The 17,579-nt window shown below is 38.2% G+C and overlaps 2 protein-coding genes across 2 annotated transcripts; both read left to right on the top strand.

Moving 5' to 3' along the window:
• Nucleotides 1–52: 52 nt before the first annotated feature.
• Nucleotides 53–6,684, top strand: LOC143026400 (gem-associated protein 7-like). Its single transcript, XM_076186709.1, has 2 exons — nt 53–356; nt 6,309–6,684. The coding sequence occupies exons 1-2, from the start codon at nt 330–332 to the stop codon at nt 6,594–6,596; spliced, it is 315 nt and encodes a 104-aa protein (XP_076042824.1). The 5' UTR covers nt 53–329; the 3' UTR covers nt 6,597–6,684.
• A 3,755-nt stretch (nt 6,685–10,439) lies between these two features.
• LOC143025994 (uncharacterized) lies at nt 10,440–14,310 on the top strand. The gene is made up of 3 exons (XM_076185979.1): nt 10,440–10,483; nt 12,869–14,186; nt 14,299–14,310. The coding sequence occupies exons 1-3, from the start codon at nt 10,440–10,442 to the stop codon at nt 14,308–14,310; spliced, it is 1,374 nt and encodes a 457-aa protein (XP_076042094.1).
• Nucleotides 14,311–17,579: the final 3,269 nt, after the last annotated feature.

The raw sequence follows: 17,579 nt of genomic DNA, 5'->3' as shown, positions 1-17,579 counted from the left end.
CATGTTCCTTCAGTTTTATTCATGTATCGTCTTTGATGTCCAATTGGTTTCATTCGTTTTATCATTCTCAACAATCTAGTGATAATGATGCTTTAGATGGATTGGATTTCTTGTCAGTAAGGTACATAGATATAAAAATACAATGTATAGAATTGCGAAGATAACCCAATAAAGCATATGAAGCTTATTTCTATTGTGGTCAGAGTTGGCATCAAGTAATCTGTCAGGCATCGGGCACAATACTGTGCGGAGTGGCAAATAATCACTCAAACCAATTAGATATCCAAGAAGATTTAGATAAATTACAGCAATGGTCTGAAAAGTGGCTAATGAAATTTAACACAAGTAAATGCAAGGTAATGCACATAGGTAAAAATAACAGTAAGTACGATTACAAGTTATTTGGAAATTCGAAGAAAAGTGGATAGTGAAAAAGATCTCTGCGTAATTATCAGTAACGACCTCAAATCATCCAAGCAGTGTATTTCAGCCTCTGAGAAAGCAAATAAGATTCTAGGACTAATTGCGCGACTTCAAAAGTCCATCACTCATTAACAAGCTATATAGATCTTTAGGTCGTTCACATTTGGAATATGCTGTTTTCGTATTGTCACCGAATATTATTAAAGACATTGACATATTGAAAAAAGTACAACGGTGAGCCACAAAACTTATTCCAAATATAGAAAATAAATCATACGAAAATCAACTAAAACATATTAATCTGTTTTCATTAAAAAATCGTTGACTCAGTTGTGACTTTATATAGTTCTTTAAGATTCTAAACGGAATTGACATCAAAAGTGTCAAATTTTGATATTGAATGAGAATCAGACAAGAAACAATGGTCTCAAACTGTCCGGAAATAGATTCAATTTGGAAGTAGGTAGAAACAACTTTGCCAACCGTGTAGTTAATGAATGGAATAAACTTCCTGCACAGGTAGTGCAATGTAGTTCAGTTCGAAGCTTTAAGAATCATTTAGATAAATACCTAAGTAAGATGCTGTAATGATTATAACTAATTTTATATTATTTGTTTTGTTATCATTTGTCTGTGATTTTCATTTATTATTAGTTATATGTCAATTTATTATTATTTACTATTTACCTGTTTGTTTATTATTTAACTATACCTATGCATTTATTTATGTATTTTATTTGTTATTTACATTATTATAGTTTTTGTTTATTATTTTATTATTATTTTTTTTTCGCATCCGACCTAGATATGGATCAAAAGGTCTCCTGTCGGCATGCTCCGCATTTGTAATCCTTTGTATACTCAAATGTATGTTCATCAGATATTTATCATTTGCCAAATACTTATTACAGGGCAGTAGTTGTGATAACCTTTATTGATTTTTACATCTGTTAGAGGGTTAATATTCAAATAAGTTTTGCCCATCAAAATAATATGTAGTGGGGCAGCATAGCTAACCTAATGTGCATTTAGTGATAACAGCACCAAATTGGGCACACTTGTAGAACGACATATTATGAAGCAATTTGGATATTTGGCCACCACAGATTTAGCCTCTGAGGGCTGTGGCAGCCATTTTACAAAATGGCGGCCAGGTGACATTAAAATAGCTACCAGAGGAATTAAAATGGCTATGGCTTCTACATTTGTGGAACGATTTCATCGTTTATGGGGTCTATGGATGCGCCCCACTGCGTACTACAAACGTATGGGACTAAATTTCCGAAATTCGAAATTTTTAGGGGGGGGAAGGGGTATTTTTCAAATCACTGTGGCTTCTACGTTTATACTTTGGTGACAACTATCACTGTGCCTATATATGCGACTAATGAGGCTCTACAAAATGTCTCTACAAAAGGGGCGGGGGGAGAAAAATACAATAATCGCTGTGTCCCACTACATTTAGGATTTTTTTTTAAGACTGTCCGCGCGACTACGTAAAGGGTCACGCAACTGGTTGGCCCCCAACATGGCAGCAGGAAGGCCTAACTATAGCTAAGCTGCCCGGGGGGGGGGCTACTCCCCCAACTATCGGTTGGACTAAACTAGCTAACCTAACCTAACCCTAAACTATAGTCCAACCTATAGCTCTGCGGGTGACATAATTACCTAGCAAGCGTAAAAGAAATGACAATGGAATGGCGTGTAAAAGAAAGACAAAAGAAATACAAAATAATTTACTCAAGAAATACAAAATTCATCATAATACGTTTCAATGAAACATGATGTTACAGTGCTATAATGAAACACTCAAAATTAAATGTAGAAATGTCTAGTTCTGGGTGCACTCCCCCTCACACAGGCACAGAGCAGTACATTCAAGTGCAGCCTTTTTGCATTTGCAACGATTCACACAACCCATCTTACATTTACATGACAGCAGTTCACGGCAAATTTGGGCTGCTTGTGGTAATCTTGTCCAGTGGGGATCATGCAGCCCGTCCTCACTTTTGATCCACCCCCAGCTGGTTGCCGTCGGCAGCTCCGGTGCAGGGAGCAACACCTGGCCCCATACATGACCTCCCTGGTAGGCTGCCCTCTTAACGTGTTCTTCCAGAGCTGCCTTGGTTGGAGGAATCAACTCAACATTGTTCTTGCGTGCAGACATTGTTCGCCATCTGCGCTGTGAGGCGGAGGACACGATCATACGAGATGCTCAGGCCAACGTGTGCCAGCCTATCCACCAGTTCCTTCTTGTGCGTGTGGGCGTGTAAATCATGTATTGGAAGAGGCGTTTTTTGCACATGGCTGTGCCGTACAGTGGATGATGGTGAGGTGCTTTGCATACGTTTGTGTTTTACGCTGTTGAACTTCAAAATTTGAGCAATGGCAACCGCTGCAGTGCCTGTGTCTGTCATCTGGTCCTTGATGTTGGGTCCCTCTAAAATCATTTTGACCAGGCAAATCAGCATTTGGGGCACAGACTCTTTCTGGTATCCTTCAGGGAACCCAATGAAAGGCTTGGATTCACCAAACATCTGGCGGCGCACGATTTCTGCAGCACGTGCAAGATGGATAGCATCATTGTCGCTGTCCATTTCACAAGCTTTAGCAATAGCATCGCCAACATCTTTTCGGAATGCCAACAGGATGTCTCTTCCCTTGCTGTGTGATTGCATGTCAGGGAAGTGGGCAAGGAGTCTCTGCTTGAGACGTGTGGAATGTACCCTTGTGTTGCACCTGACGCCTAGCTGTTCAATTCTTAACTGGTATAGTTCAGCCAGTTCTGCTAACTTGAACACTGGCGCCGTCTCCTCATGCTGCCTGGTCTCTTCAATAAAGAGCACAAGTTGAGCAAAAGCTACTCTTGACAGCTGTTTCTCTTGTTCAGTTTCTTCTGTCGCTTCAGAACATCGGGCCGCTCTGGCACGATTATACAGCTGTGACAAACATTTGGCATGGTATTTACATTCCAGGGCCACCATATCCCCAGCACTGAGTTTGCGAAGTAGGGTACTGTCTTCCAAGGAGGGTCGCACAGTCCCTCACGTGCCTGTCAATTGTGAAGGTCGCTGCCTCATGAAGCCGTTCTGAGCCTACAGGTTGTTCACAGAAGAAACAGGAGGGGGGCCCTGAATTACCTGTGCTCGCTGAGAGGGACCTGGTGCGCTTGCATGCACCAGTATTATGGCTGTCATCAACAGTTACACGCTTTCGCTTTTCGGCTCTCTGTAGTTTTGTCCTGTTATATTTTAGTCGACAGGTTTCGTGATAACCAGCACTGTTCGCAACCATAGCTGCTTCAATTCCATGACCTTCGTCAAGCCGGTGTAACTGAAGCGTACATGGATGCTCCTTTAGTTCATTGAATCTGATCAGATTTTCGGCAAGGGAACTGTAGCCGCTCCCGACATCTTTTCGCTTGGACTGTGAGGGACGAGTCAGTGTCTCTTTCGTGTCGTCTTGACAGATGATACACAGGTTCCAGTTCGTTGTTGGTGGATGTGACGACGTTGAGACAGGTCGCTCTGGGTCGACCAACTTGAAGCTCTTGGACATGGCTGCTGTTAAGTGACGACCACCATCAACAACCTGCAATGAAAAATAAATATATTCGAGTCCCTTCCCCCCCCCTTAGGCCTGTGGCAGCCATTTTACAAAATGGCGGCCAGGTGACATTAAAATGGCTATGGCTTCTATATTTGTGGAACGATTTCATCGTTTATGGGGTCTATGGATGATTTGACCCCCCCCCCCCTAAAAATTTAGAGTTTCGGAAATTTAGTCCCATACGTTTGTAGTACGCAGTGAGGCGCATCCATAGACCCCATAAACGATGAAATCGTTCCACAAATGTAGAAGCCATAGCCATTTTAATTCCTCTGGTAGCTATTTTAATGTCACCTGGCCGCCATTTTGTAAAATGGCTGCCACAGCCCTCAGAGGCTAAATCTGTGGTGGCCAAATATCCAAATCGCTTCATAATATGTCGTTCTACAAGTGTGCCCAATTTGGTGCTTTTATCACAAACTGCACAATTCTTCTGAATATTTGAGCTGTGCGGCCCCACTAATGTGCATTCGCCTCTTTCAATTGTATTTAGATAAAATAATCTCTCGAAATAAACACCATATGAGGACGGAGCCTTTATTTGTACGACATTTCGCTTGTCACAGCTTTTTCAAGTATATAGTCGTAATAGACATGATTGAGATTAAGTAAGAGGAATGGGGGGAACGGGGAAAGGGGGAGGGAGGAAGGTAGGGGAGGAGGAGAGGGGTTGAGTACTAGGGAAGGTTTAGGAAATGGCTGGTCCAAATTTCTGAGTAAATGACTGGGTGACGGACATTGGCTCACAATCGAAAAAAAGGGGAAAGAAAAATGGGGAGGATGAGCAAATGTCAACTGCGAATGGACGTCTTTGAGAGGAAAAAGGAACTTTACAGGGCAACTAAGGATGGCTTGAAATTTTGTTGGCAATGGGTATTAAGGGAATTATGTGGGGTGAGATATTGAACATGCCTCCTATTCTGTTCAATTGTGTTGGTTCCTTGTACAGTATGATTGCTCCATCCAGACACTTTCTGCGGATCTTGTCGGGCTCACGTATCAGAAGCTCTGCATTTTTCCAGTCCGTTAAGTGGTTCTCACTGTTCCCATGTGCCTATGTTCCTATTTTTCTTCCCCCATTTTCTCGATTGTGAGCCAATGTCCGTCACTCAGACAATTGGGCCAGCTTTCCCCCTAACCTTTCCTAGTATTCAATTCCCCTCCTCCTCCTCCCCTACCTTCCTCCTTCTCCCTTTCCCCGTTCCCCCCATTCCTCTAATTTAATCTCAGTCATGTGTATCACAACTATGTACTTGAAAAGGTTGTAGCAAGCGGAACGTCGTATTAATAAAGGTTCCGTCCTCACATGGTGTTTATTTCGAGTCTTGTCAGCAACTACCATTTTCATAAAAATAAAATAATCTAGTGCCTCCCCAATTTTATTCCTGGACCCGCCACTGGGGTTGGTGAAAGGTTATTAGGATGGTTTAGAGACATGGAAAGAATGAGTGAAGAACGATTAGTAAAAGAAGTGTGGAAGGCAGAGGTGAATGGAGTGAACATGAGATGGATGGATGGTGTAAAACGGGTGTTAGAAAGAGGAGGAAGTCAGTTGAGGAAGGAAAGGAGAAGACAGAAGATAGGGGCGAGTGGAGAATGGTTGTGTATGGATAATGTAGTGATGCATGGAAGGGAGTGGATGGGGGTTAGGTAGTAGTTATGTGTGAATGATATTTTGACGCAGCCCGAAAGGGTTTCTCCCCGTCTTCTCTTTTCATGAGGAAGGAGGTCGTTGATTAAATGAAGCGACTTTGCTGTGGGCGTGCGGTGTCTTGCTACATTGTGTTTGACCCAGGACAATGGGCAGATGCAAGGATGACCCGTCATCCAGGAGCCAAGAAAAGAGGGTGGGAAGGGTGGTGAATGGGAGTGGAGTGGGTGGGGATGAAATGGGTGTGAGTGGAATTATGCCTATTGACTTTGGCTACCTCCCTTGTAAGGGGGAAAAGCCCTTGGTATATGTATGTATGTATGTACAACTTGATTACCATTGATAAACACATTTATTTCAAACTGTCTTTATTCTTTGTTTTACTTTGTTATTTTATTACTATATCTATTTTTTGTATTCACAGTCATATATTCAACACTGAAACATGTAAACTGTTGATATGTTTGACAACAGTGGCTGTAATTGATTGATTGTTTTGTTTATATTATTTCATTTGTTTATCTATTTATGTATTTTTTTCCTGAGGCTCCACAAAAACTTAATCCAACCGTGTGGATACTGTACTTTGAACAGCAAGATGTTAATTCATTGGTTTATTTTTCAGTCTATGGACGCACAGGATGTTCACCAGACAGAAGCAGCTCAACAGAAATGTCGAGCAAAGTTGCGTGAGCGCTTTTTATGGGCCGTGAATCAACTCAATGGACAGAAAGCTACTATAACCATGATGGAAGGACTTCAAGTTTCAGGAAGGTTTCGTGGTACTGATAAAGATGTCCTTCGTATGCACATTCAGGATTTGCAGACACAAGTAGGTCAGTACAAATGGGCTACAATCAGAATACCAGATTGCCTTGATATTGAGATGAATGTAAAAGGTGACCCGTCATAAATTGTAACTCATCACATTATAACATTTATAGATGTGAAAAGGTGCCCAATGTTACAGAAAATACATTTTACCTGAAAAATAAAAGTACATTTTTAATCCTTTGATGCATTTTTTCTTCTACATAAGTTGTGCAAATTGCTAAAGAAATATAGTGAAACTTTCTGAGGCATGTAACCCTGTAGTGTTTCTCAGCCTTCAAATGTAATACAAATTAGTTCTTGTACTAATGACACCAAGAACTTTTTATAACGATATGCAAGTTGAATATACAAATCTTGCTGCACACCCCGGCGTTGGGCAAAGAACGGGAATGAGCCCTCATCCATGAGAAGCTAAGAATGGAAGTATGAGTGGGAGTGCGTGCATGCCATGGCTGGCTACCTCCCATATAAGGTGGAAAACACCAGTTAGAACCGTATTTGAGAGCTATCTGTTGGCACCAAAATGTTCATAATTATCTTTTTATCCAGTTGTGCTAATGAAACCATTGATTCTTTTAGGCCCCTCTCGTATCAGCGTATTTGTAGTTGCACTGTTTTGAAATTGTATATACCATATATTTTGCGCACACTGCTTTTGCTATCACTCCAGTCAATTTGTGCTTAGGCCTTTTAGGCAATGGTTCTCCTTTTGATGCAGCGACCCAACATCCTGTTCAGTTCAACCATGGCGACCCATACACTCATAAGTATTTAATTTAATTTAAATTCTAAAAGATTTCTCACCTCAATAAAATCATACGTGTCTTTCAAGTGTTACACTTGGATGTTGATGTGGCGCAGTTGGTAGAGTTCCGGGCTGCCACTTCGGCGGTCCGGGTTCGAACCCCGCCCAGGGCCGAAATAATCTCAGTATCGCTGCGCTGCGGGTCATTACTCCAACTCTCGTGGGCGGGGAGTTGGGTGTGTGTGCGTGTGCGTGTAAGGTCACAGCATTACCCATAGATCGGTCATATATGAACCCTGAGCTCTCTTCCGGGAGGGAAATAGCTGTCGATCACGAGTCCAACACGTGAAAGGCAATGGTGAAACACACACACACACACACACACACACACACACACATATATATATATATATATATATATATATATATATATATATATATATACTGTATGTGTGTGTGTGTGTGTGTGTGCAACACTAAATGGGTCCCAGTGAATAGAGACACATTTTTATTAACCACAATGCCTTTTAATTCTAAGCCATCAACATCGGGAGATCCGTGGAGGCCAACATGCAGAAATTGAAACGTGGTTTATAGACATCATTTGGATTGACAAAATTACCTTATTGATGTCTATGATATATATGTATATATATATATATATATATATATATATATATATATATATATATATATATCAACCACAATGCACTTTAATTCTAAGCATTATGGTTGATAAAAATGTATCACTATTCACAGGGACCCATTCATTGTTGTACACACACACACACACACACACACACACATATATATATATATATATATAATATATTATACATATATATGTATATATATACATATATATGTATATATATATATATACATATATATATATATATATATATATATATATATGTCAGCTCTGCCAAGGGATTCGAACCCTGACCTGTGCGTGCATAATCACGAAGTCAAGACGCTAATGACTGAGCTACGTGCGATGGTTTAAATGGCTGTACAAGTCCCCGACCACACATCACGTAGTTGCAGAAGACGTAGTCTCATTTTCATCCAATCCCTATATTAGGCGAGCCCTCCGACAAGTTGTGTATATTTAAGACAGACTGAACATTTTAGAAGCTCTGCCAAGGGATTCGAACCCTGACCTGTGCGTGCATAATCACGAAGTCAAGACGCTAGCGACTGAGCTACATGTGCTGGCGGGGGTTTTTGGTCCAAACACCGTGGGACGTTTTCTTCTCTTTATTTCTAGACCTATTCTATGTACAAACGAGACTGGCTGCTCCAAAGAAAACTCTGGAGGTGTCAGATCTTCCTAGCTAAAATGATACATGGAACAAAAATGGGCGTGCCCTACGAGAGAGCACCCAATAAGAAAATATAGAAGGGTGGCACTCTTGGTGTTGCCAAAATGTAGGAAGCCGACCGTAGCGTTGACCTATGACCCTATACTTGGGTTGTTTGGGGTTGTTCTGGTAGATATATGGATATGGGGTCATCTTGTGAACCCAGCGAGCTTAGCTGAGAGGCCTCGCTTGTTCTAGCTTAGCTGAGAAGCCTCGTTGTCTTTTCATGGTGGAGAGATGGTGGAGGGAAAGAAATCGTCCGACGGCGAAGGAAATCATCTGCCGCCTCACACATACGATGATTATGCACGCACAGGTCAGGGTTCGAATCCCTTGGCAGAGCTTCTAGAAATGTTCAATCTGTCTTAAATATACACAACTTGTCGGAGGGCTCGCCTAATATAGGGATTGGAAACACACAGGTTTATATTCTAACCCACCTGGTAAGTCCCTCACAGTGGCTCTCTTGAGCATGTGCAAATGCTGCCTTGGTGATAGCCACCCTCCTTGGTGCCAGTGCATCGCGTGACAGAGGGAAAAATGGTACATGCTTTCAAGTTATATTTTTCAGGGCTGGTCGCGTTACCGCTGGACAGGTAGTGCGTTACCGAAAAACGTATTTACAGTATATGTATACGTATAGGCATTGTACATATATATATATATATATATATATATATATATATATATATATATATATATATATATATATGTGTGTGTGTGTGTGTGTGTGTGTGTGTGTGTGTGTGTGGGTGTGTGTGTGTGTGTGTATGTATATTAAATATATATATATATATATTAATATATATATATATATATATATACATATATTGCTACAAATTGGAGGAGAAAATATTTAAATTTTATTTATTTTGATTTTGATTTCCAAGAACGAAAAGAGTGTTTCGTTTTAAGATTTTATTTACACAACAAAACAATAACAACGAAAGCACTTTTGTAACAGAAATATTATCACAATTTAAGTATTTACTTTAATGTAAGATAAAATCAGAAGACAAGAAAATCACGTGAGATATAATAACCCTTAACCAACACTTAGATTACGTGTAATGTGGATTAAACTCGGTGGGAGAAAACAAAGGTAATTAAAGATCGCGCACGGGAACGAATAGGAAAAAACCCGATTGACACTCCTAATTCAAATTCCCAAAAGGTGACCTACAAATCTAAAAAAGAAAGAAAGAAAAAAAAAACATAAGATGTATTTCCTACTAAAACCACTACATACCTCTGTATGAAAAAGTCTCCGACAAGGAGACGGAACGATCGGCTCTCGACTCGAAACGAGATGAGGAAGAGGCGAAAAGAGAGGTTTGAGCCTCTTTTTTTTTAAAGGCCGAAGGGTACAACAAAAGGAAATTTTCCCTATACTCCTCTGAATGATAGCATAGAAGCCTAACCACTTACACAAAGTTAAATTACACACACAAGATTATTATGCACGTAATAATACAAACCTTAATACTAACACAAAGAAAGTAGAAAAGACAGTAAGATGATTAACCGGTAATTCGACACGCACGATGCACATGTCGAGCCAGCCTGCCGGCGATGGAAAATGTTACCATATGTATACAAATTAAATACCATTAAAATATCAATACAAAAATTCGAGTATGTCGCAGCGTACTGACATATGGTAACTTCTACAAGTTTTAGTAAGAACTGGTTACATTACATTGAAGAAAAGAAACATAACCAAAATTACAACATGGTAATTTACGCCCATACGAATCCCACGGCTTACTTGACCTGAGGGCAAAGGCAACAAAAGACAGCCGCTGGTCTGACCATGTTGACCTTCTGGGTGTGTCAACTGGTCTACACAGCTGACCAGTAAAGGTGGGGTGGGGGTAAAAGCTGCGTGCTTGCAGACAACTACGACCATCACGAGAAAGAAAACACATGAACATTGAATACGTGACTATATATATATATATATATATATATATATATATATATATATATATATATATATATATATATGTGTGTGTGTGTGTGTGTGTGTGTGTGTGTGTGTGTGTATTTACCTAGTTGTATTTCACGGGAAGGAGAGCTACGCTCGTGGGTCCCGTCTCCATATCTCATTTTATCTAAACTATTTTTAAATTCATGTATTGTTCTTGCACACACTATTTTTTTTATCCAACTTGTTCCAACTGTCTATTACTCTGTGAGGAAAGCTGTTCTTTTTCAGATCTCTTCTATAGCTGTCCTTCTTGATTTTCCTTCCGTGTCCTCTTGTGTTTCCATCATCCCATTTTATCAGATTCTCTCTATCAATAACTTCTATGCCTTTCATGATTCTGTAAATAGCTATCAAATCTCCTCTCTCTCTTCTTTGCTCTAATGTCTGTAGTTCAAGTTTTGCTAGTCTCTCTTCATATGATAGTTTTGAGAGTGTTGGTGCCAATTTTGTAATTGCTCTTTGTATTCTTTCAAGTTTTTTTTATACATTTTTTTGTACTTGGTGACCATACTGTTGCTGCATATTCCAATTTTGGTCTTATCAGAGTGGTTAGAATTTTCTTCACCATTTCTTCATCCAGGTATGCAAATGCCACTTTGATTGTTCTTATCAAATTATAAGTTTCTCCAAAAATCTTATTTATATGTTTCTCAGGTGACATATTATTCATAACAATGACTCCCAGGTCCTTCTCATTTTCTACTTTTTTTATTCCTTCTTCTCCCAATTTATATGATCCTATTATTCTGTTTTTGCTTTTTCCAAATTCCATTATACTACACTTTTTAGTGTTGAACTCCATCTCCCACTTCCTACTCCATTCCTGTACTTTGTTCAGATCATTCTGTTGTGACTCACAATCTTCATCCGTTTTCACTTTTTTCAACAGTTTTGCATCATCTGCAAAGAAGCTCATATAACTTTTAATTCCTTCATCCATATCATTAATATATATAGCAAACATTATTGGGGCCAGAACTGTTCCTTGTGGGACACCGCTTATTACTTCATCCCATTCTGAGTGTTTATCTCTTATCACCACTCTCATTTTTCTTTCTTGCAAAAAGTTTTACATCCATTTAAGCAGTTTGCCCTATATTCCTCCTTCAGTTTCTAATTTCTTAAGCAACTTTTTGTGTGGTACTTTGTCAAAAGCCTTTTTCAAGTCCAGAAATGCACAATCAGCCCATCCATCTCTTTCTTGTATTATGTCTATTAGCCTTGAATAGAAACATATCAAATTGGTGACGCATGATCGTCCTTGTCTGAATCCAAATTGCCTTGTATTTAGCACGTTGTTTTTTTCTAAATATTTTACCCATCTACTTTTGACAATTCTTTCACAAATTTTTGCTATTGTACTTGTTAGAGAGACTGGTCTATAGTTGGTAGGGTCTTCCTTATTTCCCCCTTTATATATAGGTACTATATTTGCTCTTTTCCAATCTTCTGGGACTTTTCCTTCTTTCAAGGAACTGTTTATTATGCTATGTATTTTGTCTGCCAGTTCTTTCCTGCATTCTTTCAAAATCCAGTTTGCTATTTCATCTGGTCCATGCGATTTTCTAACATCTAGATTACTCAAGTGTTTCAATATTTCATTCTTTGTTACTTCTATTTCTTTCATGGGGGGAACTTTCTCTTTCCATTCGATCTCTTCAGGTGTGTGTGTGTGTGTATGTATATACACACACACACACGCCCACACACACACACACACACACACACACACACACACACACACACACACACATATATATATATATATATATTTTTTCTATTGAAAATCACAGCATACTCAGCGTTCGTGATCTTTTTCTTAACACTTTCAATTCTTCTAATAATTCTCTTCTTAGCAAAATATGTGCGGACATTTGGAACTTTTCGGGGCATCCCACGTCGCGCCACGAAGATGAAAAGTCCGACAGCACTCTTGCACCACCATCTCTCCTAGTATTTCACATTTTGTAACTTTTTGTATTTATAAGCATGTATGTATCTTTAGAAAATAAAATTTACCAGAAGATGCCTAAGGTATAGGCGAAACGTCGTTAAGTTCTAGTTTTTATTTCCACAATGGACTCCATTGGAAATATTATTTATCATTTACCAAGTTCTAAGAAGAGAATTATTAGAAGAATTGAAAGTGTTAAGAAAAAGATCACGAACGCTGAGTATGCTGTGATTTTCAATAGAAAATGTCTTGATGAAAACCTGCTCCCTAAGTTCACTAATATACGCCTTCATGACAGAGCAGTGCAGCTTAAAGATTTCACGCTCAAATTCAGACGGAGTCTGTTGCTTGAGCAAATTGACCAAAAGCAACAACTACTTAGGAGCTTAAACGAAGAATTAGGTAAAGTTATGGAACTTTTCCACAACTGTAACTTTGCCTCTCACTTACGTGACGAAATTGAGAGGGCCCTACACCATAGCCTCTCCATGCACGCCAACGCTACAGAATCACGTGTTCAGAAGAAACTGAGCCGCTTATACGGAGGTAAGATGTTAATTCCTAAGAGTACAGACGGGTTCATCAACCTTTCGGATTACCCGCTTTCTGACCACCAAAAAGAATTTCTTAACTTAGGATTGAAGTGTAACTACATGCCCCATTTTAAGAAAGAGGAGAAAACAGCTGAATTGGAACTTTTATACAGGAATCTGTGTGAACTCCACAAGAAAGGTAAGATTGATATGAACCCTGATATAAAAGAACTCTTACAAGCTGAAAGCACTAAACATAGAGCTCATGGCCGTAGTTCCCTACTCACCGCTGAGTTGCGCCAGGCTGCTAAGGAACTCCGTGAGAATAATGATATTGTTATACGTAGGGCGGACAAATCAGACCTTTTTGTCATTCTGAACCGCTCGGAATACATTGATAAAGTTGATAGTATATTACAAGATCCATCTAAGTTTTTACGTGTGAAAAAGAACCCTATTGATGAAATCCGGAAGAAAGTTACAAAATTAATCGACAATGCAAATGCTGATAAGGATGGTGTTAAATTTTCCCCTCTGCAAGGTCATTATGAACCTGGGTATTTCTATGGCAATGTGAAAACCCATAAACCCGGACACAAATTGAGACCCATTATTTCGCAAATTCCCACACCAACATACCAACTAGCTAAACAACTAAATGACCTAATCACTCCATATATTCCAACTGTCCATGCTCTCCGCTCCACAGATGAATTTGCAGATCTCCTTAGAAACACCAATCCTCAAGGAATCTTGGCCTCCCTTGATGTAGAAAGTTTATTTTCGAACGTCAACGTAGAAGACACCATTAAGATAATTTTACAGAATGTCTTCAATCATGCTAGTCTGCCTCCTCCGAAGATACCACGCCTCACTCTAGAAAATATGCTACGGACTTGTACCAAACATGTTCCCTTTAGATGCCCTTCAGGCAAAATTTATTTCCAAACAGATGGCGTTGCTATGGGTAGTCCCTTAGGCGTACTATTTGCTCAGGCCTACATGAGCCATCTTGAAAACCACGTCCTCAGCACTTTAAGCCAGAAACCCAATATGTACCTTAGATACATTGACGACATCTTCGTAGATATTGAAGGAGAGGAACAATTAGAATGCCTTAAAAACAAAATGGAAGAAAACTCATGCCTTACTTTTACCGTAGAGAAGAGTATTAATAAGAGAATTCCCTTTCTAGATGTGTGGGTAGATGGCTCAGAAGGTGCATTCATCACTAGTGTATACAGAAAACCAAGCAACTCAGGAAGATGTCTGAATGGATCGAGTGAATGCCCTTCCAAATATAAAATGAGCGTGGTACGTGCTTATGTCACAAGAGCCTTTAAAATTTCTTCCAATTGGCTCCTCCTCCACCAAGAACTAAATAGAGTGAAACAAATCCTTACTAATAATGGATTCACAATGACAGACATCGACAAAGAGATTAAAATTAATATGGAAAAAGCCAATAGCAACAATATCAAGGTAGATAATAAGGTGAATAAATTAAACATTTTTTACCAAAATACAATGTCACCTGCATACAAAACAGATGAAAAAGTACTAAAACACATAATATACAAGAACTGTAAACCCAAAAAAACAAGAGGATAAACTTAATTTAATTATTTATTATCGCAATCCGAAAACTTCGTCTCTTGTTATGAAAAATAATATGACTGCCACTAGAGACAAATTAAAACAAGACCACGTTGTGTATAAGTACTCATGCAATCTTAACAAAGACGGTGTGCTTTGCAACGAAGAGTACATAGGCCACACAACGCAAACATTAACACAAAGACTGACATTTCACATGCAAAACGGCGCTATCAAAAATCACATCACAAAAACACACAACACTATCATATCACGAGACCAATTAAACGAAAACACAGTCATAATTTCAAAGACCAACGACAAAAGAAAATTAAAATGTTTGGAGGCAGTTTTGATCAAAAACCATATGCCAAATATCAACATACAGCAAAATATGTGCGGACATTTGGAACTTTTCGGGGCATCCCACGTCGCGCCACGAAGATGAAAAGTCCGGCAGCACTCTTGCACCACCATCTCTCCTAGTATTTCACATTTTGTAACTTTTTGTATTTATAAGCATGTATGTATCTTTAGAAAATAAAATTTACCAGAAGAAGCCTAAGGTATAGGCGAAACGTCGTTAAGTTCTAGTTTTTATTTCCACAATGGACTCCATTGGAAATATTATTTATCATTTACCAAGTTCTAAGAAGAGAATTATTAGAAGAATTGAAAGTGTTAAGAAAAAGATCACGAACGCTGAGTATGCTGTGATTTTCAATAGAAAATGTCTTGATGAAAACCTGCTCCCTAAATTCACTAATATATATATATATATACATATATATACATATATATATATATGTATATGTATATATATATATATTATATATATATATATATGTGTGTGTGTGTGTGTGTGTATTTACCTAGTTGTATTTACCTAGTTGTATTTTACGGGAAGGGGAGCTATGCTCTTGGTGTCCCGTCTTCATATCTCATTTTATCTAAAATATTCTTAAATTCATGTATTGTTTTTGCACAAACTACTGTCTCATCTAACTTGTTCCAACTCTATTACTTTGTGAGGAAAGCTGTTCTTTTTCAGATATCTTCTATAGCTGTCTTTCTTGATTGTCTTTCCGTGTCCTCTTGTATTTTTATCATCCCATTTTATTAGATCCTCTCTATCAATAATTTCTATGCCTTTCATGATTCTGTAAATAGCTATCAAATCTCCTCTCTCTCTTCTTTGCTCTAGTGTCTGTAGCTCAAGTTTTGCTAGTCTCTCTTCATATGATAGTTTTGAGAGTGTTGGTGCCAATTTTGTAATTGCTCTTTGTATTCTTTCAAGTTTTCTTATACATTTTTTTTTTACTTGGTGACCACATCGTTGCTGCATATTCCAATCTTGGTCTTATCAGAGTGATTAGTATTTTCTTCACCATTTCTTCATCCAGGTATGTAAATGCCACTTTGATTGTTCTTATTAAATTATAAGTTTCTCCAAAAATCTTATTTATTTGTTTCTCAGGTGACATATTATTCATAACAATGACTCCCAGGTCCTTCTCATTTTCTACTTTTTTTATTCCTTCTTCTCCCAATTTATATGATCCTGTTATTCTGTTTTTCTTTTTCTAAATTCCATTATACTACACTTTTTGGTATTGAACTCCATCTCCCACTTCCTACTCCCTTCCCATACTTTATTTAGATCACTCTGTAGTGACTCACAATCTTCTTCCGTGTCCACTTTTTTTTAATAGTTTTGCATCATCTGCAAAGAAGCTTATATAACTTTCAATTTCTTCATCCATATCATTAATATATATATCAAACATTATTGGGGCCAGAGCTGTTCCTTGTGGAACACCACTTATTACTTTATCCCAATATCACTACTCTCATTTTTCTTTCTTGCAGAAAGTCTTCCATCCATTTAAGCAGTTTGCCCTGTATTCCTCCTTCGGTTTCTAATTTCTTAAGCAACTTCTTATGTGGTACTTTGTCAAAAGCTTTTTTAGGTCTAGAAATGCACAATCAGCCCATCCATCTCTAGCTTGTATTTCATCTATTAGCCTTGAATAAAAACATTTTAAGTTTGTGACGCATGATCGTCCTTATCTGAATCCAAATTGGCTTGGATTTAGCATGTTGTTGTTGTTGTTTTTCTAAATATTTTACACGTCTACTTTTGACAATTCTTTCAATTTTTTTTGCTATTGTACTTGTTAGAGGGACTGGTCTATAGTTGGTAGGGTCTTCTTTATTTCCCCCTTTATATATAGGTACTATATTTGCTTTTTTCCAATCTTCTGGAACTTTTCCTTTTTTCAGGAACTGTTTATTATGCTATGTATTTTGTCTGTCAGTTCATTTCTGCATTCTTTCAAAATCCAGTTTGCTATTTCATCTGGTCCATGCGATTTTCTGACATCAAGATTACTCAAGTGTTTCATTATTTCATTCTTTGTTACTTCTATTTCTTTCATAGGGGGGACTTTCTCTTTCCATTCGATCTCCCCAGGTTGTATGTTCTCCCTTGTAAACACTGATTTAAAATGCTTGTTCATAATTTCTGCCATTTCTATTTCCTCTGTGTATTCAACTCCTCCTTGTCTTAATTTATCTAAATCTTGTTTGTTTTTCAGTTTGTTGTTTACAAATCTGTAAAATAGCTTTGGTTGATCTTTACATTTTTCTATGACATCTTTTTCATATTTTCTCTTTTCCTCTGTGCACATTTGTACATATTCATTTCTATAACAAGTATATATTTTCAATTTTTTAGGTCTTGTATTCTTCCATTTGGTCCATGCTTTGTCTCTTTTGTCTTTTAACTCTCTACAACTTTTGTTGTACCAATACTTTACTTTTTTTTTTTCTTGGGACATACTTTTCCACTATATATACATATTTTTTTATATATAAATT

Source organism: Oratosquilla oratoria, chromosome 6 (genome assembly GCF_046742065.1).
Source record: "Oratosquilla oratoria isolate Oo_2021 chromosome 6, ASM4674206v1, whole genome shotgun sequence".
Lineage (NCBI taxonomy): Eukaryota > Metazoa > Arthropoda > Malacostraca > Stomatopoda > Squillidae > Oratosquilla > Oratosquilla oratoria.
This window is presented reverse-complemented; position numbering and strand designations above follow the sequence as displayed.